The 22,254-nt window shown below is 43.4% G+C and overlaps 1 protein-coding gene across 8 annotated transcripts in view; it reads left to right on the top strand.

Moving 5' to 3' along the window:
* The window catches only part of PLEKHM3 (pleckstrin homology domain containing M3), a 182,254-nt gene that overhangs the window by 99,500 nt on the left and 60,500 nt on the right, over nucleotides 1-22,254 (top strand). For 6 of the 8 annotated variants that reach the window (XM_061204312.1, XM_061204302.1, XM_061204321.1 and 3 more), the window contains one exon: nucleotides 1,218-1,281. In XM_061204312.1, the coding sequence (XP_061060295.1) occupies nucleotides 1,218-1,281 (64 nt within the window). Of the gene's footprint in view, nucleotides 1-1,217; nucleotides 1,282-3,023; nucleotides 3,129-4,426; nucleotides 4,499-22,254 lie in introns of those variants that run through there. The other 2 variants (XM_061204366.1, XM_061204357.1) reach the window with 2 other exon arrangements.

Here is a 22,254-nt window from a genome sequence, read left to right as displayed (position 1 = left end):
GTTTTAAGACTGATTTCTGGGTTCTACCCATACTTATGCCCTATTATTTTCAAAGGCTTCCCAAGTGATTCTAATAGACGGCCAAGGTTGAGACCTACCATGCTAGACCAATCTAAAAATATGTACCCTGTGCATATAACTCCTATTTTCATGTTACCATGTTGTGTTGTAATTATCAGTTTATGTATCTTTCCCTAGCTTGACTTTATGCTCCTTGATATGCTCTGATATGCTCAGCTACTGGGACTGTCTCATTCATAATTGTCTTCCTAGTGCCTGGCACAGTGCTTGGCATGTAGCAGATAGTCAAAAATTTTCATTGAGTTGGTGGCTTCTTTCATTTAGGTGGTACTATGCAATTTTCTTGTATCCTAAGACAAAGAGAAAATGCTAGCACCATGAGTTTTGTTTTGTGTATGTGTGTGTGTGTGTGTGTGTGTGTGTGTGTGTGTGTGTGTGTGTGGTGTTTTCTAACCATCTATGCTTCAGTACCTGTTTGCTTGTCCCTAATAGATTTGTTTTTCCTGTTCACTCACCGTCATTTATCCAGATGCTATGAATTGACAGCAACCAAAGATATTAGACTTTGTCAGGGAGTCTCAATTTGAAATATTTTGTCCCATTATTCCCATCTGTACCTAGGTTCCAAAACTCATCACTGTGTACGTAAGAGGATAGCTCACTAAGTGGTGTTTGGCACTGCCATCTCCATTAATGAAAGCCATAGGAGCCTCTAGGCAAAGACACTCAGGTTGCCCCTCCAACTGATTTTCTCAACTCTAAAATCTATTCATCTAGACATAGACTAATAGAGCTGGGAAGAGATTTAAGACAACAAGTTCAGTCACCTTCATTAACCAATGAAGGATCTGAAGCTAGATGGGTTTTAGGACTTGCCTGAGATGACACAGCTTGTTAGGGACGCAGCTGGTACAAGAAACCTGGCACTCTGGTCCTCAGGCCCGGACCATTGCACTGTGCTCCTAGCACCTTGGACTACATCAGAAATGAAAGATCACACGCCCTTACTCCCTTTTTGGTATTTGTGTTAGAAAGAAAAGTATCTGGAAAAAGGTATTATTACAGGTTTCTCAGAGGATGTGGGGAGGAAGAGTATTGGGTGGAAAGGGATTCTTGAATGAGACTTGGAAACTTCTCAGAAAAAGTGTGTTTTTTTGGCAGCACCACAATTTATCTGTGTTTCTGTCCGTTTTCAGAATTTTCCCCAGAGAATACCTCCTTCAACAGATCCACCTGTATTCCCTCGCTGATCTGCAGCAGGTAAGCACTTAGAGGGGCCATTTCATTTCTGTTTTCTCCCTGGGAAAATGTTTTTGTTGATTATGGCTTTGGCACTGAATTCTGCCATCATTGGAGTAGTTTTATTCACAAGCCCTAATCATCAATTATTTTCTGTTCAGAATGAGAAAAGAAAACTTAGTATAAAAAGATATTCTAGGACAATAAGAAATGCTGGCAAGGATATAGAGAAACTGGAGCTCTCATACACTGCTGGGAATGGAAAGTGGTGCGGCCACTTAGGGAAATAGTTTGGCAGTCCCTCAAAAAGTTAAACGTAGAGTTACCCTGTGACCCAGCAATTCCACTGCTAGGCATATACCCTAGAGGGCTGAAAACATATGTCCACATAAAAACTTGTACAGGAATGTTCAAAGCAGCATTATTCATAATAGCTGAAGAGTGGCAACAACCCAGATGTTCATCAGCTAATGAATGGATAAACAAAATGTTGTATATCCACGCAATGGAATAGTATTCGGCCATAAAAAGGAGTGAAGTACTGATACGTGCTACAGCACGGATGAACCTTAAGAACATCATGTTGAAAGAAGCCAGACAGAAACGAATACATATTTTATGATTCTTATTTTATGTGGACTTTTCTTAGGATGTGCAAAATAGGCCAATCCATAGAGACAAAGTAGGTGAGCGGTTGCCAGGGCCTGGGGAGAGCCAGGGTTGCCAGGGCCTGGGGAGAGCCGGGGGGTGAGGAGAGGCTGCTGACGGGGTGCGATTTCCTTCGGGGCTGATGAAGATGTTCTGGAATTAGTGGTGATGGTTGCACAACTTTGAAACTATACTAAAAGCAGCCAGTGAATTGTATACTTTAAAAGAGTGAATTTTATGGTATGTGAATTATATCAATAAAAAAAGTTGTACAAGGGAAAAAAAGACATAAAAGGCAATGAATATATTAAACTCTTTGACTTGTGCTCACGTCAAACAGTTGGATGACATTAAATTTTAGTAAAACACAACAGAGCATGTAAGAGTCAAAATCATCTTTTTATACTTTTATTTGTGTACGTATATCCTTTTAATGACTGACCAGGTTAGCACCCGGGAAGAAAGCCAACATTTTGTCTGTTCAACCCAAAATTCTGAATATGTTAAGCTTTGGTTAATCATTTAAATCAACAGCTCACTCCCTAAGAAGCTTTCAGACACTGCATGAAAGCATTGCTTTCTTTTCCATATATTGTGGATTCTTTCAAGAGTCAATTACAAAAAAAAAAAAAAAAAAATTGTGACAACTTTCAGAACGTCTCAAACTGCTGTGATTCGGTTCTTTTGTTTCTTGCTGTTTTGCCCAGAAGAAATGAGGTCAACTTAATCTGTGTTCAGATCCTTCACTCATTTTTCAAGACTTAAAAAATAAATAAAACCTTGAAAAGTAATTTAAACTTAAGAGTTTTGTGTTCTCTTTATCCCGCCAGAAGTAGATAGGTTATTTTAAAAGGTAGAAATAGTTCTAGAGCATTTAGTTGGAGAGGGTGAGAGAATACTAGGGTTTTAATTTCCACTTGTGCATCCAGTTTAAACTTATTTGGACACATCAGCTCCTTCCCCTCCTTCAGTCCTGCTGTCCTTTACTACGTAATCAAGCACCAGTGATCTGCTGGCTGGAGTGGAAAGAGATACAGTTTTAATTATGATTGCCCAGTGGTGTTCAAGGGGAAGAATTGGATACAAGACCCAGTATACATTTATATATTTTCTAGGACTCTACCTGATCTTAGTATCTGAGGACCGAGACTCTTATCACCGGAGAAGTATGTTTAAAGGCACCAGTGGCATCTTCTTGTAAAGGTGGTTTAAAATAGAATGGGTGGACCCCAGAGTGAGTACTTTTTGAGGAAGCCTTTCAAAAATGAGTTTTGATACCAGATGAAGAGAAAGAATCAGTAATTCCGTATTCATTTTAGGGTGTCAAAGTAGTGTAGCTATTTGGCATAATAAAGCCTTCTTTTTTAAAGCTTTCCTATACCCTGCTGTCTTTTTTTCTTTTCTTTTTTTTTTCCCCATTGTAATACTCAAACCATACATGCCAAGCAGCTTACCTAAATCAGTGGCAGCAGTATTCTCGGTGGGCCAGACCATTAGCGTCGGAGCCCCATAAGCAGCTTAATCAGTTTTCAGCCTCAGTAGTAAAGCGATAGAGGCAATCAACAGCTTATCAAACTCCCTGTGGGCGGGGGCAGCCAGAGCTCCCTTCATCCATTTACTCCACAGTTCACTCTAACCTGGTTCTTTGTGCCTGGATTTAAGATCCCCAAACTTATCATATTTAGAGGAAGTTTAATTCAATTATCTTTTTCTGCCTGAGGTGGGTTAAATTGGATTTAGCTTTTGATCTGTCTACATCTAGGCTATCAGTACTGAAGGGCACCTCCGCCCCATCTTCCCTTGGTTTCAGAGTAAATTTCTGGCATGTTTTCTGGATCTGAACTGTTCTTGCAAATAGGTAAGAGAAGGGAACACAAGAAGGGGGAAAACATACTATTGCTTTGTGACAGAGCGTGTCAGGGGTAGCAGGAAACCCAGCCTGACTGACCCAGCTCCCAGCCCCAGCTCGGCCTGTACCATTTCAGCCTCTGTCTGGGTTCTACGTCACCCTGTTTCAAGTCAGCTTCAGGAGTTTTAGGGCAAGTTATTTCTCCCATTTGATTCCCGTCCTCACTCCTAAAACAAAGGTCTCTATAAAAGCATCTCTTCTATTATATGAAATAACTATAGAAGAATGAATTTCAGTTTATAACTTTTGCAGGGGAGAGGAAGAAACTCAACCAAGTAACTGAAGAATTAATCTCAAATAATGGCAATATAAATATCCTTCCTAAAGGCCTAGATTCCTTTCTACAAGTTTCTCTCAAGTGAATTTGAGTTTCCCCATTAGCTTTTATTTAAAAAACAAAATGTAGCTATCTTCCTCTCCAGAAAGAAAAAAAAGGTAAAATTTTAATAAACATGGTAAAAGGGGATTTATAATTTAAGTAAATATACAGTAATCTTAAAATAATGTAGTACACAAAACACTAATACCACCCAAATAAAGATGCTGAAAGAATTCTGGTAGCAAAAAATGTGCAAACTTTTTCTCTCTCTCTGTTTTCATTTTTATAAGTAACAATCCCGGGGCTTCCCTGGTGGCGCAGTGGTTAAGAGTCTGCCTGCCAATGCAGGGGACGCGGGTTCGAGCCCTGATCTGGGAAGATCCCACATGCTGCGGAGCAACTGAGCCTGTGAGCCACAACTACTGAGCCTGCGCGTCTGGAGCCTGTGCTCCGCAACGGGAGAGGCTGCGACAGTGAGAGGCCCGCGCACTGCGATGAAGAGTGGCCCCCGCTCGCCGCAGCTGGAGAAAGCCCTCGCACAGAAACAAAGACCCAACACAGCCAAAAATAAATAAATAAATAAATAAGTTTATTTAAAAAAAAAAAAGTAACAATCCCAAAAGTTTTAGCAGGTAGACTCAATTCAACAAATTGGCAGAAGATTTCAGACTCCCTTAATGCCTCTGAAATGACATTCAAGACAGTTTTTTCTCCTCTTCTTAGTATTTGAATTCACTGGCCTCTTTGCATGCACTCTCTCTACTTTTGTACACTTGGACCTGGGAAATAAATAGCACTCACTGACACTGCTTAGCGAAGGGGACTCCCTCTAGTTGTTCTGGGAGCTGTAGTCACCTGCCCACTGGCCAGTGAGTGCTCAGCGTTGCCAATTATTGGTAACATTTGTAGCTTATGCCAGTGCGGAGTCCCTAATTGTCTTTTTTTTCTTTGGCTGCGTTGGGTCTTCATTGCTGCACGCGGTCTTTCTCTAGTTGCAGCGAGCAGGGGCTACTCTTCATTGTGCTGCATGGGCTTCTCATTGCGGTGGCTTCTCTTGTTGCAGAGCACGGGCTCTAGGCACACGGGCTTCAGTAGTTGTGGCTCGTGGGCTCAGTAGTTGTGGCTCGCGGGCTCTAGAGCGCAGGCTCAGTAGTTGTGGCGCACGGGCTTAGTTGCTCCGCGGCATGTGGGATCTTCCCGGACCAGGGCTCGAACCTGTGTCCCCTGCATTGGCAGGTGGATTCTTAACCACTGCGCCTCCAGGGAAGCCCCCTGTCTTTTTATTTCACCAGTAAATAAGTTGCTCACTGGGTTTTCCTAGCACAGGCAAAGGTAGTAGTTGACCCCCACATAGTCACTACCTAATCAGCGGCGGCATTTTAACATGTAAGATAGAGCAAGTATCAATACTTCTCCTGTCCTAGTAGCAGGACCAAGGAAGGGCGAAGAAGATGGGGGCAGAGACTCTCCAAATCCCGGGAGCTGGGTAGGGGGTTGAGGAGGGCACACCCGTTTGAGTTATTCATTTAAGTTTGGAATTTCAAATGAATTTCTGTTCAGCAAAGTAGATATTGTTAGAAAAACATTCAACCTATGCTCTTTGAATGTAAATCTGACAGAATATACTATTTTTTTTAAAGTAAAATCTTATAAGCAAACTTTCAGGAGGTTTGAATGCATGGTGGTGTTTTGAAATGATAGAGCAATTCCTCAGAAAGGATTTGGCAGGCAATGGCTAAGCATATGTGAATGAACAGACCAGTGTTGGTGCGTGTTTTTAATGGGGAAATGAGGCTGCTTTTTAACAGTTTTTTTCCCACTTGGATACTTTGAGAAGGGAAAGTAGAATAGAATTTATGTTTCGTTATTTTCAGTCTACCCAGCATTATCAGAAATTCAAGGGAAGACTTTACAACAGGAATACAATAAAAAGATATGCTCCAGTGGAACAGCAGAAACGATACTGTAACCCTCAGTGCGTTAGCTTTTTGTATTAGTTCTCCCCTTTCCCTGTTGAGTGTGTGACAAACCTTCTCCTTACTCAGATCCCTTTGGCTCTTTTAACACTGACAAGAAAGTCCCACATTTTATCAGCAGAATACATTAGTGTATGTGAGTTAGCGTTCAAGAGATCCTGGTTGCTATTAAGGAGCAAATCAGAGCCATGGTTTACTATGTCATTCCTCGGACCGTGTAAGTGATAGGAGGCTTCTTCTGAAGTTCCTTCTACTTGCTGAAAGGAACGGTCAGACTTGACTTCTAAATTGTGGCTACCTGTGCTCTTGTGACAAAAACCTAAAATGTCTATAAATGACTAACTCTTCTGGTGTTACTCACCTTTGGGACGTATGTAAGTTAAGCAGTGAATGATTCTATTTGTACCCGATTCGTGAGAAAGGATACTGGATGATCCCAGGGGTGAGGCGGTGGGTTAGAGCGGCCCCTCCTCACCCGCTCCCTCCATCGCTCACCACCTCACCTGCCAACACACACACACACCTCTTGTGGGACCATCTCAGGAGCTGACTTCCCCATTGTTCACCTTCCCTAGGCCCTAACTTTTCAAACTAGCCCCTACCTCCAGGTTAAGGCAATTCGATTCTAGTTAATATGAAACCCAGGCATACCTCATTTTATTGCACTTTATTGCACTTTGCAGATATTGTGTTTTTCACCTATTGAAGGTTCGTGGCAACCCTGCGTTGTCAGATAATGGTCAGCAGTTTTTAGAAATAAAGTATTTTTTAATTAAGGCATGTACTTTTTTTTAGACATAATGCTTGTACACTTAATAGACTGCAGTATAGTGTAAACAATTTTCATATGTACTGGAAAACCAAAAATTCATATGACTCGCTTTATGGTGATATTTGCTTTATCTCAGTGCTCTGGAGCTGAACCCACAGTATGTCTGAGGTATGCCTGTATATTACCTGAGAAGAGTAAATTATTATTTTGGCACAAATTCTTTTGTCTTATTAATAAGTTGAAAGCACAGGATAATCAACTGAGGGGAGATAGATTTCAATAGGTAAGTTTTAATTATGAAAAAAAGATGGAAGAGTCTGAAATTTGGAGTACTTACTAAAAGATGTGAAGTGGGAAGGGTGCCAGAGGAGAGGACCCATAGCCCTTAAGAGCCTTGAAAAGAGAGGAGTAAATCAGATGCATACTGCCTTTCTAGAGGGGCCTAAAACAGTCTGAATTGTTTGTTTTATGCTAAAGCAATGAACATTTATACTAAGCAACTGGGCATGTAAATGTTCAATGAATCAATGGATGGATGGATAAATACACACACATACACACACTATCCTGAACTCATTCACACTCCCTTCCTTTAAAAGAAAAGCAAACGAATTAGTTTAACTTAAGCCCCTAAATAAAATGACATTAGAAATGCTGGAATTGACATATATACGCTAATATGTATAAAACAGATAACTAATGAGAACCTGCTGTGTAGCACAGGGAACTCCACTTCGCCGTACAGTAGAAACTAACACAACATTGTAAAACAACTATACCCCAATGAAAAAAAAATTTTTTTAATTCAAAAAAGAGGGAGATGAAAAAACAACCAAAAAAAAGAAATGCTACTTTGTAAAATAATGCACAGAATTCTAAAACCAAATAAAATCTCCGCTTTTTACATATTGGAGCAACAGTGGGTTGTTCAATGTTGCAAACTTTCTGAACATTAAACCTTCTTGAACTGCCAGCTGGCTTTTCAGTTAGCTTTTTCTCTAGTCCCCCACACCCATGGAGTTCAGGAATTGTCATCCTTGTGACCTAACCATTTGTCAGAATTGGCTCCTGAAGAAATAATGCAAATTGGTGGCCCTACCATGAAGATTTTCTAGTGTGTTCTAGCTAGTGAGTACGATCACCAAAAGGTGACGTTTAAGGCATTTCGAGGCCACTTTTTAAAAACATACTTGGCTGAATACTTCTTCGAGGAAGTTTGCGAGTTATTTTGCATGGCTCTGCCGCACCAAGCAAACACAGAATCAGAGAATGTTATTCTCTGTGGGTGCTATTCACAGAGTCAGCAGACAAAGGCTGAGCCTAAGTGGGCACCCAGCACAGCTGCCCTTTCACCAAAGAAGTAACAGGTGATGACCTTTATTCACACGAGGGCTGACGTCTTTGAATCTGCAGCCCCCAGGGACACAGTGCCTCAGTGCCCACAACCAAGTCACTGGTCCCCAGGCCTCAGGAGCCCGAGGAACTTGTATTCATAGCCTCTCAGCACCCCTGATCCCCACGCCATTGTCTACCCCGGCCTTAGCGGTCAGGATAACTAATTAGGAGCATTTGGATTTAACCAGCAGAAAAACGAAGCGTGACAGCTCGCCTGTGTTGCTCCATGGCCAGAGCCTGTGTCCCCTGCAGCCGTCACAGCCTTTAGAAACCCCTGAGCATAATCTGGGATGAGACAGGAATGAGGCCTCCATTAAAACATCACTAAATCTCTGTTAGCAACTTTCATCAGGGTCGGTGCAGCCAGTGAATGAGTTAGGAAAGAGGACCGTAAGTCATTTGGGGAACAAATCATTCCTTTTAAATAAGGGGGGTTTCAAACAGTGAATATGGGTGTTTCAGGGTGAAGTGAAGGGACCGAAAGTTGCTCTTTGAAGGATTGGCAGGTTGGCAGCAGGGCAAGTGGAAAGTCACCGTTGTCAGGAGAGCAGGTGGGAACAGTTCCTGCCTCACGGTGTTTCAGATCCTGGGGGGAGGGGAGAGGGAGAAGTGACAAGTACCAGGACTGGAGCCTGGGTCTTCTGACTCCTTCCCCGAGGCATTCAGTCCTCGGAGGCCTGCCGATCATGACTGCTGGCGTTTTGGTGATGGGGCTGATTAGCCGAGTGGGTTAATACAGATGATTAACAAGGTGTAGCACAGATTGTTCCTTGTGCCAGCTGGTTAGCCTTTGCCCAGAGAAAACTTTGCCTGCCTGCAGATCCAGGCCCCACACCTGACTACAGCCACACACTTGGCCCACAGACGCGGTGAAGGACTGGGGAAGGCGGACGGGGGCTGCGGCAGGAAACGTGGCTAGCCAAGGGCACAGTTCTTGCTCCTGTTGGGAAACCAGGTCAGAAAGATGACCTTGGGTGCTGAGTGTTGGATGGAGAGGCTTGTCGTCCAGGTGAGAACGAGCTCAGAGATAAGGATTCCAGAAGCCAGACGTGAGCCCCTGGAGTATAAACAGCCTGCTAGTAGATGAAGATACAGCTACATCCCTGGATGGTGCTTGGTCAGCACTGAGATCACTTTCCTGGAGTCCACTTTCCTGGCCCCCACGTCTACTTTGGCTTCCAACCATCTGGGTTTTGTTGTTGATTTGGAGTTTGTGTTGTTGTTGTTTCCCACGTATTAAAAAGCATTGTAATACTGACTAGGTGAGGGCCTGGTTTCAAAGACAGTTTACTTAAAGATAGAAAGTAAGGTTAGTGTCACTCTTACCAAAGATGGAATTGCACTCTTCCCCCTGCCTGACCCCTCAGCCTGCCACCTCACACATAAATATCTTTTGATCCAAACCCTTTCTTGCCCCCTCCCGGTGACTCAAAACTAACCCATCATGTGATCAGGGAAACAAATGCCTACCATACCTTTGGTTGGTTAGTGAGGCATAGTTCTGTGTATTAGTTATCTAGTGCTGCGTAACAAATTACCCCACAACTTAGTAACCTAAAACGGAAGTAGACATTTACTGCCTCCCATGGTTTCTGTGGGTCAGGAATTCAGGGGCAGTTTAGTTGGGCAGTGTGGGTGCAGAATCTGTTAGGAGGCTGCAGTCCTGATGTTGGTTGGTCAGGACTGCGTCATCTGAAGAAGCCTTGACTGGCTAGAGCATCTGCTTCCAAGGTGGGTTACTCCCCCAGCTGGCAAGTTGGTGCTGGTTGCTGGTGGGAGGCCTCTGCTCCTCCCCACATGGGCCTTTCCATGAGCTGCTTAATGAGTGTCCTTATGAGATGCTGGCTGGCTTGTGAGTGACCTGGGAGAATGAAAGCCACGTGACCTCTCCTTGGAAGTCAGCATCACTTCCACGTTCTGTTCATATGAAATAATCACTAAGTCAGGCCCACGTTTCTGGGGCGAATTAGACTCCACTTTCTGAAAGGAGGCATGTCAAAGAATGTGTGAACATATTTTAAAACCACCATGTTTTGTAATAGCATCTTGTTTTTGTATACTGTGTTACTACCTTTTTTATACCCACTTTATAGACAAGAAAACTGAGATTTAGAAAAATTAGCCAGCATAGCAAAGCTACACAGCTTCTGCTCAGTGACTGAACCAAGACTGAAGCTGAGGTTTTCTGACTCCTTATCCAGTGTTCTTTCTGCTGTACCCTGAGTGTATGTGTATAAAAAAAAGGCAGCCTCTTGGCTAATGTCATCTCATACTTGCCATTTTTATGGCACAGAGATATAAAGGGGAAAAAAATATTTCCAAAAAGCTCAAGAAGAGAAATACATGAAGTCAGTTACAATTCTTGTAGTTATTTCCTATATACAGTGTGAGAAACATAAGGAAGCAAAAACTCCCTTATCATACATGATACAGTCACAGGGAATAGCCTTGGGCCCCAGAAAGGTGTTTAGGTACTTTTCTCTCACATTTCTTTTATTGCCCTGGTCAAACTTCCCTCATGCCACCAACAGCCAGCATGAAAGGGGCCCCAGGAGTCCTTCTGATTCTTCCTTTCTATTTGGTTCAGTTCAGTAAATGCGTGTTGACTGCCTTCTCTGTGCCAGGCACTGTGCAACAGAGGAGGCAAAGGTGAGTAAGCCAGTCCCTTCCCTCACTGAGCTCACAGTCTAGGGAGGGCGGCACACAAGCATTTTTTTTTTTAAGTCAGGGGGAGTTGAACTCAGGGTACTCAGGAAACACATCCAATCCAGTGTGGAAGATTATATTTCACAAAGATATCCACAACAGCATCTCCCATCCCACATTCCCTTCTGACACTGAGACTTCGACATTCTTCCCATTGAGAAGTGGCATCTTTTTTTTTCTGAATTTGGGTGGGCCTGTGACCATGGAAGTGTTGCTATGTGACTTCTAAGGCTAGGTCATAAAAAGTGATACAGCTTCAACCTGCTACTCTTTGGGAACGCTCACTCTTGTAAACCAGCCACCATGTTGTAAGGAAGCCCATACTAGCCCTTGCAGAGACCCCACAGAGAGAGGCCACATGTAGTCATTCCAGCTGACAGCCATCATCAACCACCAGACATGTGAGTAAAGATACCGCCAAATGACTCCCCACCTGGCCTTCAAGTCTTTCCAGCAGAGGCTACGATGAGACTACAGATACCATGGAGGAGAGACAAGCCGTCTCTTCTGTGTCCTGTCTGAAATCCTGACCTACAGAATCTGAACATATTGACTGTTTTACACCACTAGGTTTGGGGGTAACTTATTTTACAGCAATAGTAACTGGAACGCCCAGTAACTTGGCTGTCAGGGAAGGCTTCCTAGTGGCTGTGATTCTAGATTAAGATGTGAGGCTCTATAGGCGTGAGTTAGGCAGAGGGCAATGGGATGAGGACTTCCAGGCCTTGGTAGCTTCAGACCCCTCAATGACCTAACCCATGGTGTTTCTGGAATGGAGGCAAGCAGGAGAAAATTCTCATTGCTGACTTGGACATTTCTGAAGAGTAATTTTCGTTACTGATTTTGACAATTCTGTCTGCATGCTTCAAGATTTTGATAACTTGTCTCAAAACATTCATGGTATAAGTATGATGGTATCACATCACTTTCCTCAGAAATGAAGGAGTCTGTGATGTGCCTAAAGCAGCAAAGAGTGTAGAGTTTACAGTCTTTCCATCCCACCTGCACATCTGAAGCATAAGCCCAGTTCTCTATCAAGAGAACTGGCTAGGTGTTCTCTCTGTTCATTTATTCATTCAGCAAATATTTATTAAGCACATACTACATGCCCGGAGCCATGCCGGCCCTGAATTTGAGAGGGCTTATTTTCTCAGAAAAGGACTAGTGCTTCTTGATGGTTATGGTCCAAACCCCTGTATTCTGCCTGGGTGCCAAGAATTAGTAGAGGCTACCTATAATTCTGCTTCAACCTAGTGACATCCGGTGGGATTTTACCCCCTGATGTCTCATGCCAGCCATTCTCACATTTGTGGTTGGTCTACAAGGGGCCAGAGGGATTATAAGAAGGCTCTGTCTAGTCAGGTGTCGAGGGCTGAGGGGGTTTCTAGCACTTTCAAAATTCATTCGCTTGGCCATCATTAAAAAGTCTACAGATAACAAATGCTGGAGGGAGTGTGGAGAAAAGAGAAGCCTCCTACACTGTTGGTGGGAATTGATATTGGTGCAGCTACTATGGAAAACAGTATGGAGGTTCCTCAGGAAACTAAAAATAGAATCACCATATGATCCAGCAATCCCACTCCTGAGCATATATCCAGACAAAACTAAAATTTGAAAAGATACATGCACCCCTATGTTCATAGCAGCACTATTTACAATAGTCAAGACATGTGGAACCTAAAATAGGACACAAGTGAACATAGCTACAAAACAGAAACAGACTCACAGACATAGAGAACAGGCTTGTGGTTGCCAAGGGGGAGGGGGGAGGGGTGGGAAGGAGCAGGCATTTGGGATTAGCAGACACAAGCTGTTACGTATAGAATGGGTAAACAACAAGGTCCTAGTGTAGAGCACAGGGAACTATATTCAATATCCTGTGATAAACCATAATGGAAACGAATATGAAAAAGAATATATATATATATATATATATGTATAACTGAGTCACTTTGCTGTACAGCAGAAATTAACACAACATTGTAAATCAACTATACTTCAATAAAATTAAAAAAAGAGAGAGACAAAGTTCATTCGCCTGATGCTCTAGAGATGGAGCCAGGAAGCATGGCAGCCTCACAGGACTGCATTAGCACGTGTGTCTTAGGGAGAACCGTTGGCTGCATGTGTTAGTGGCCTGCAATTCTATCTACATTTGGAACTTGCTGCTTTTCAATAATATCACCCCCATCTTTCTGAGGAAAAATTGTAAGGTTGACGGGGGCAGCTCTTCACATTGTTCTTTGTTTTTTATTTTAATTTCTGGCTAAATTCTAGTAAACCATCAACATACTTGCTTCTGGAATTTTAAACAAGATTCAATCTCATTTGTGACAGCAGGAAAGATCTTTATAGCACAACAAATAAAGAAAAGGTGTAGGGTGCCTCGGTCATTCAAAAAGCTATTGAAGCATTAATAAGCCTGGACTTCTGTAGCTGGGGAGCTGGTTTCTGTCAGTCAGAAACTCACTCTCTTCCAGAGAGCTAGTCACTCACTTATTCATCCGTAAGAAGAAAGTGATAAATGTCTGTTACGTACCAGACACTTACCATGCCAAGTGCAGGGACAGGAGAGAAAAGGCACAGCACCTGCCCTCTGGGAACACCAGCTCTCCCAGTTCTGTCCTAGTACACCAGCCTAACCAAGCCAGTTCACATTTTAGAGGAGGGAAATATGGCTTCAGAACAGGGTTTTGTTGACTCCGATTTCTGCAGAGGCCAGGAAAGTGGCACCCGCGCCCGAAGCAGGCCTGAGGTGAGACTTCAGGCCATGATGAGAAGCCGGAGAGAGCATCTCCCTCTAAAGGGGACAGGTGGTACTCAGAGCCCCAGAGCTGTCATCCCTTCCCGTTTTCCAAGAGAGGCCGGAAATTTGTATTTTTATGTGAAATTTCTCAATATTTAAACACTCTGCAGGCCAAACAAAACACAGCTACTGGTTTTGACCTCTGCTTTATAAAAGAGAATGCCTGCTTTTGTTCTGTCAAACTAATGAATGCTCAATTACGGGAAGGAATTCGGAGGTTAGTGTTAGATTGTGCTCCTCAAAAGGCTGCAGACCCCATTCCGAACCCTTGAGATGCTAACTGACAGACTTGCACAGGCTGACAGCTGGACTCTGAAAGTGGACACACACAAGGAAACAGGCAAGCTATTCCAGGTCACTTTGCAAGGTCAGGGCAGTAATGCAAACATTCGGAAGGCTGAAGACAAAGGTCAGGTGGCAGCAAGGAAGCCCTACATTTCCTCGAGCTATTGGTTAATAAATCATATTCAAAAGGTATCACCAGATTCTCCCTCCCTGTCACTGCTTTGTGAGGTGGAAAATTAAATAGAAATCAAAACTAAGATGGCTGTCAGGAGCTTTTAGGAGACCAGCAGGCCAGTGTGAGGCCAACATGGGATGAAGTTTCTGCCCGGAGCAAAGGTCTCCAAAGGGGTGATGATACCCGACCTTGGGCATTGCAGAGGGGCTGAACGGTGCAGTGGTTATGCACTGGAGCCTTGGAGACCGGCTGCCCACATTCAGATGCTCACCCCAGACTCACTAGGTGACCTTGGGCAAGTCACTTCACTTGGTGCCTCGAGAAGCACTTCATTTCTGAAGTGGGGACAATAATAGTACCTGCCCCAAAATGTGTTTATGAGGCTTAGAGGAGTTAACATGTATGACACTTAGAACTCTGCTTAACACATAAGGCTTAGGAGATAGGAGCTGTATAGTGTTGCTAGGAGATGTGGACTTTTATAAATGGCTCCCTGTAGCTTTCTTTAGTGGCACCAAGACTCTGCATCTGTGGACACTAGACTACAGTTGTCACCACAGAAGTAATACTGGCTACACCCCAGTTCTGCCTCTCAGATTCTGCAAGGGTGTCTAGACCACAGGATCCTGCTGCAGCAACAGTTGCACAGCCACCATATGGAGCAGCACCTTGATAGGCAAAGCTTCCTCCTGCCTCCAGGGTGGTCCTAGACCAGACGTCCCCAGTGACCCCACAGGGGAATTGCACCTGGAGAGCCCCCTACCCCACACCTTCTCCCCAGGCAACAAGATCTCCCTAGGGCTCTGCTAGAGCAAGTCAGGTATTACCCTCCCAGCCTCGCCACCTTTGTTAGTCTTGCTGAGAGACCTTCAGAGCTTGAACCAGAAGGTGGGTTTTGGCTTCCAAATAAAGGTAGGCACATTCAGCACCTGTCTCTGAAGAATGCATGCCCTTTTGGTGGGTTGCGCACAGATGTCTTTTCAGTTTTAACAAAAAGCATTCTGTAAGTTTTAAAGAACCATAGAATACCTATTTTGTGTGCTAAAAAAAATACTGAGTCCACGCTATTTCTGCAACTATAGAAGGGAGGAGCTTACCAGACTGAAATGTTGGCAGAAACAAAGAGAACCCATGTTCCTTCCCACCTGCAATTATAGTTTTACTAGCTTGTAAAGCACACACAGATTTGCAGTACATTCTTCCCTTGCAGCTGGGGAGAGGCCCTGCTGCGAGTGTAATTGGCTTTCTAGCTTCCTTTAACGTTGAGGTGGAAGGGAGCTGGACTGAAGGGCCTTTACTCTTAGAATTAACTGATGTTGAATTGTGTTAAAATCCCACGCGTCTCCCTGAATCCGTGTGTTCCATTAAGTCTTAGTCAGGAGTGGAAACACAGCTTACCTCTGAAAATATCCCCATCCCTATCACTTCTCATAGCTTATAAAAGCCAAGTTTCTTTTTTTTAAAAAAAAAAACAAACGCATTTTTAACTTAACCCTCATAGGGATTATTCTCAGCCCTGTTAACCCGTGTGGTTAAAGCTATGTGGCATCTTTAAATGACAATTTCATACAGTATATCCAACTTTGGACCACTTTCTTCTCTGGCTTTGGCTCCTCTGTTCCCAAGAGGAGAATCACAGGTGCATTTGGATAAAAACTGCCTTTATCACCTCACTTCTTGGGTCCTGAGTTTCCTCATTTGTGATGTGAAAAGGTTGAATTAAGCAATTTTTAAAGCCCTTTCCAGCTCTAGGACTCTGGTTCCATGATTATAGAATCCTTGAGAAGCGATTAAGTTGTGGAAGCCACTCTACCTGTATCTACCTTCTGGGGTTTCCCAGCCAGTTTGCAGAAAGCAGCCAAGCTCTGGGCTCAGCCAGGAACCTGGGAGGAGAGCCAGATCTTAGCCCCTTCAGTTCTAAGTGACAAATGTAAGATTTCCATTTGCCAAAGGTCAACTGGTATTTCAACTTGTCATTAAATAGAAGTTTGAAACGTTTTCACAAATACAACCTAAAAGACAACTTACAAAAAGAAGTCAAATATTACTGATTTCATATATTCCTTAAACACAAATTGTCTTCCTAATACCTTACAATCCAGTGGCAGTTCGAAACAATGCCCAGCACGCAAAAGTTGGCCAATAAAAACATGCGGAAGAGAATATGCCATTTAGTGGGTTTGTTACTAAGATGGGCAGCGTCACTCAGGTTATCTGGTGAACGGTGGGTTGGTTTTCTCGGGGCTAACAGCAGAGATCCCACTGCAGCTCAGACAATAAAAGGATAGAGCAGGGCTTCCCTGGTGGTACAGTGGTTAAGACTCCATGCTCCCAATGCAGGGGGCCCGGGTTCGATCCCTGGTCAGGGAACTAGATCCCTCATGCATGCCGCAATTAAGAGTTCACATGCTGCAACTGAGGAGCTGGCGAGCCGCAACTAAGACCCAGTGCAACCAAAAAAAAAAAAAAAAAGTTGGGGCATTAATAAGGGAAGGTGTAGACCTGATGAGAAAAGGAAATCCAGGGAAGGATACTATGAATGGATTCTTGGCTGGAGGAGAGGTCAAGGGTGCAGAGAAAGTCTAGGCAATGGCGGGTAATAAAACTGCTGATTGGAGTTTCACCTTTTTCTCCTTTCTCTGCCTACTGCCTGCTGGGGGTAGGGACTCATCATCCTACAGGCAGGTAGAAGGGGCTAGAAAGGGCCAGGATTCTCAGCCTGCGGGCTTCACCCCCAGAGTGGTTAAGGCACAGTCTCACTGAAGACCAGGGGCCTGCTCACTCCACTCTCATGTCATAGCACTTAGTCAAGGAGAAAGAGAAAAGAACATTCAGGAGACCTACTACCCAAGGTAACAATAGCAGTCTATCCCTTACCAAGTCACATCCTATCTCTGGCACTTAAAATCTTTGTCTGTAAGATGAGAAGGTTGTACTAATAATTAGATTAACAATGGCTACTTTTTATTATATGCTCAAGAAATGTTAGTTACTTGTATTACTGAGTGCTTACTGTAGGCCAGATCTTGTTTGAAATCTATGTGGATTATCTCATTTCCTCACAACAGCCCTCTAAGACGGGACCGTTATCATCCACCTTTTGCCAGTGGGATGAACTTGCCCAAAGTCATCTAGCTAAAGTGGAGGAGCCAGGACCCGGGCTGTCCTGTTCTAGCACATACTCTTTTGCTTTTTCAATTTTGTATGAAATTTTTCAGATTTATCAAAACATAAATAACAACTACTACCCGCTGCCTGATTACCGCTGTAGCTGTAGGTATTCCCTTCGCCAGTGGGCACGAGCTGCTACACTGTACCATCTGCTTCCAGCACTGACGTTCTCTATTTCTAGAGGCAAAGTGCTAGCAAGATCCACCTGGCAGCAAGGCCCAGCCCCGCCATTGCTGAAGCCCCACCAAGTCTTTTCACTGGGTGGAGGGAGGGAATACTATGGCAAAGAGGGGACCAGAACAAGGTGCCCATGCACCCATCGCTAGCCAGAGGGCCAACACGTGGCACGAATCCCAGAGCCCAGGACACTTGGTGTAGCCAGTGTGATCATAGTAGTCAGGCCCAGCCCCCCACCCAGTTCCCCTACACAGGCCATAGCCCCTAAAATTTTTACAGATCCGTTTTGACCACTGGCATGGTGGTCAGAATATTTCCATTCTGTCCAACCCATTGACCTGTAGTTGTCAAAAACAGCAAATTTCTAGAACAAAGAACTGGATAACCCACAGAATATATTAACTTATAGTCCAAAAAGGAATGCAGGCTAAATACATATGGATTTGTGACACTATGAATTCGCTTTTTGTGTTTCAAAAGTTTGGAGTTAACACATTCTACATTCATAGCTATGGCTGACCTGTGTCCATGTGTGTTTTTGTATTTACAGCTAGTCTGATTCCAAAAAGGACTTTTGTGGTAGAGCTTCTCTCTCTCCTCTTGTGTGTGTGTGTGTGTGTGTGTGTGTGTGTGTGTGTGTTTTCATAACTGTGACTAATTTTAATTCCCATCCCTCTCCATTGGTTTGAATCATTGGCATATACACTTATCAAAGATGATTCTTTGCTGCTCGGGGTCCTGCATGCTTGGAGTTCTCCTAGCATCCCTCCCACAGAATGTGGTTAGGAAACCCAACTCTTCTAGAATTGCCTTTAGCCTAAAGGTTCCCCCCAGCTACTGGAAAGACAGAGAGCAAAAATCTCTGATGCAGCTGACATTTTAGGTGTGTATATAATTTACCAAATTGTTGGCCACTCAGCTCTTAGTCAGTGGTCACAAAAGGAATTAGCAACCCTCCCCTGCTATCCCAAAACCCCAAGAAGGAAGGGTGTTACTTGGCTTTGGCACAGGCCTGCTGGCGCAGTGTCAGACAGCAGCACAATGGTACATTTTGGCCGCAGAAGACTTTGGGGTGGCAGAAGGGGCCAAAATAGTTGTGGCATAAGTTGGCCAAGATATTAAGCAGATCTGAGTTTAACTTAATTTAGAGATAACAACTCTTTTTTTGTTTTCCAGCTGGCTGCTGCTTTCTCTGTCTCCATGGGACCAAAGATTTCAGCCAGGAGTTAGTTCATAAGGGCATTAAAGTCCTTTCAAAGTGAGACATGTAATGGTCTTTACACAGGCTTTCACATTTGGCTGGGCAAGATGGAGTAAGGATAAAAAGACACATGAGGATCTGGGGGAAGCTGAAAATGGATCTTGAGGCTTGAATTCCTCCTATGCGTTTGCTTAAGCCACATTGCCTGAGCTTAGAATAAGAGAGGCAGGCAGTCTGTCTCCTTGGGATAAGGAAGGATTTGGAACTCAGCGACTGTGAGGTCTTGGCCCCTAGTGTGTTTTCTGGTTTGTTTTGTTAGCAGGAGCAAGTTATTCTAGTTTCTTGCTTCTGGGGTTTTCTTCTGCACACTTATAAGCTGAGTCTCCACCCCGCTGATGGCAATAGGGTGGATGGAATGGGATAATGAAAGGGGTGGAGAGAGAAGTTGATTCAGCTGCTTAGGATGAGGGAGGCAAAGAAACTTCAGACCTCGGAGCTAGCTTCTGAGTCCATCGAGGGTGGGGAGGGAAGGGGCACCACAAGGACTGAAGTCCTCCCAATACGGGAGAGAAGCTGGTCTTTGAGACACTACTGTGGCCAGCACACCAGCTCATTGTCTGAATGGTGATTTTATTACCCATGAAATGGTTAAGCTGTAGTATTCATAGTGTTTAGAAAAGTAATCCATGAAGTATAACTAATCAAAAGTGATGAGATATACCTAAAAATGTTAGAATGGTAAATTTTATGCCACATATATTTACCACAATAATAATAATAATGAAAGAATACTCTTAAATGATCATGAGCTTCTCAGGAAAGTACTCCTTGACTATATTTTACAACCTTCCATGTATTTGTTAACTGCTAGGTACTGTGATGCAGTGAATTAAAAATTCACATAAGATGAGATACACGTGCTCGTGGGCAGTGTGCTGAAAGAGTCCTCTGAACTGGGAAGAGAGATGCATTTAGGAGGAAGGACCAACCTGTCACATCCAGGATCCAGAGGGGCTGGCCCAGTGGGGTGTCCTCAATTCCCAGGCTGGGAGCAGAAACGGTGGTTTGATGATTCTTGCCAAGACTGTTTTGCAGTCCCAAAATAAAATGTCACCTGAGTTGCTTGGTTCTTAGGCCTGTTCACAAGAGCTTTTTAAAACAATCCATAAGTGAAAGAGTCAACCTTGAATGCAAGTCTTTATCTTACCCATCCTGCTACTAAGAACAGTGCCTGGGCAAGAGGAAGTGCCCAATAAACATGGGTGAATGAATGAATCAGTTATTAGAAGAGGAAGACAGGAATGAGAATGAACTCGAAAGGGGCTGTGCATTACTACAAGCTCTGTTGTTGCATAGTGAGCATTTGTGAACTGAAGTCCTCACCAACATTTATCTTTTGTTTTTCTCTTTAGTACTATTTGGTCCTGAGTTCAAACACCTGACTTCCCAGTAAACCTTTAAATATTCATGGTCTGTTGTGTGGCTCCAGCATGCCCTCTGAAAGGCAGTTTAGCACAGTAGTTGAGGGTATAGAGTCTGGAGCCAGACAGCCTGGGTTTGCATCTTAGCTGCACTCCTTCCAGCTATGTGACCTTGAGCAAGTCACTTAAACTGTTATGCCTCAGTTTCCTTACCTGTAAAATGGGGATGATTAAAGTACCTACCTCACAGGATGGTGAAGTTAAGCGAGTTACAAATACATAAAGTACTTGGAAGAGTGCCTGGCATATAGTAAATGCTCCGTGAATGCTGCTCTTGAAAGTTCCTCACTGTATTATTGACAAGATTCAGCTGATTTACAACACTAATGAGGCTTTAGCATGCACCCTATGACCGCAGGTGCTTGCTTTCTCTGTGCCTTTTATTCTGACTAGCAGTTCTAACTATCCGTGAATAGGAAGAACACCTTAACTGACATTAGAAACTCTGAAATGTTACAAAGGGGATTCCCTCCCTGGACAATTTGACATTTATTTCACATCCTAATTCTACCTCTACTACCAATCTTTTATAGTTTAGACGGCTTCAATTTCTCCATCTCTGACATGGATAATAATTTACCTTACATGACTCATAAGGAAACTAATAAAATATATATTGAAATTTTATCAAAGTACCTTAGCAAATTATTAAGTGTAATGAAGATGTTTTCAAATGGCCCAGCACTAATACTGGCATTTTAAAAAATACATTGAAAACAGTAGTTGACTTGTTAATAACCATACTCTTTAAAAGCAATATTATAAAGCTAAGTAGTGATACCCCAATAGAAGAAGCAAAAAAAGACAATATGTAGCCATCTTGATATAGAGCAGAAATTCCAAATCAGAGTTTGGTAGGGTGATATTGCTAGGGACATTGCACTTAATGATGGCCTTTGCTACTATCAGGTCATATAGCATATTCTTTAGTAGTAAATTACTATATATGTAAGTGTGCACAAGTATATATGCAAATACATAGTATACACAGTCATGTATTTAAGGAAATGGTCTCTTCTCCATAATCTGAAGATTCCTGGTAACTCCATTTTAATTTAATAACATACATTCTCAGTTGATCTCAACTACCTGCTTCCTAGGATGCCCTATAATTTATACTGTTGACATTACCTTGTGACAGGAATTACGAGCACTACAGCCAGCTTGGGATTCTTAAAAAATGAATGAAAAATAAAGAGGAAAAAGCAATAACCGTGAACGGGGAGGGGCTGGAGGTGGCAGGAGGAGAAGAGGAGGGCAGCTTGGCCCAGGAGTGGCATTGGAAGTGGGAAAGGAGAGGGAGCTGGCTGCCTCGGGACGTGTTATTTTTCCTGTGGCTTCTTGCCCCTCTCCACCCCCACCTCTTCCAGTCTGAGCTTCGAGTACAGTTGAATTTTCACCGCAGAACTTGGCTGGGTCTCCTCAGGGACTTTCTCTTTCCCATCTTTCCATAAATTATAGGTTTGCACATGAGAGCAGAACAGATGATTCCCATTATCTTTTGGGTTGGGTTAGGATTTTTTTTTTTTAAACCTCCTGCCCACTCTTAAATGTGTATCCTAGTTCAGGGAGGTGGAATTTTTATTAACAGTGGCCCATCCACCAACGAATTGCTCCCCTCTTCCTTAATAGGATGGTTTTAATCTGGTTTCCTTGACCAGTGTGACTGAGATCATTTTCCTTGGCCTTTAAATACTCTCAGGAAGTCATTGCTCCAGGAGAACAGGGCCTGTCGGAGTTGTTCACCCATAACCCCAGCACCTGGAACCGTGCCCAGCATCCTGCAGACTCCCCATGAATGTGTATGTATTTTGGTGGTAGCGTGACATTTCTAGAGCACTATTATACTTTCATAAATGACCCATCAGATCATTGTAAAGGAATCGGACAGATCCAAAAGAGTTAATTTACCCCAGAGCATAGAGGTCATTTATAGGTAGGGTGTAAGGCTCACTAAAAGCTAGAGCCACTGT

Source organism: Eubalaena glacialis, chromosome 1, assembly GCF_028564815.1.
Source record: "Eubalaena glacialis isolate mEubGla1 chromosome 1, mEubGla1.1.hap2.+ XY, whole genome shotgun sequence".
Taxonomy (NCBI): Eukaryota; Metazoa; Chordata; class Mammalia; order Artiodactyla; family Balaenidae; genus Eubalaena; species Eubalaena glacialis.
Note: the sequence above shows the minus strand (reverse complement) of the source record. Positions and strands in the feature narration are given on the sequence as shown.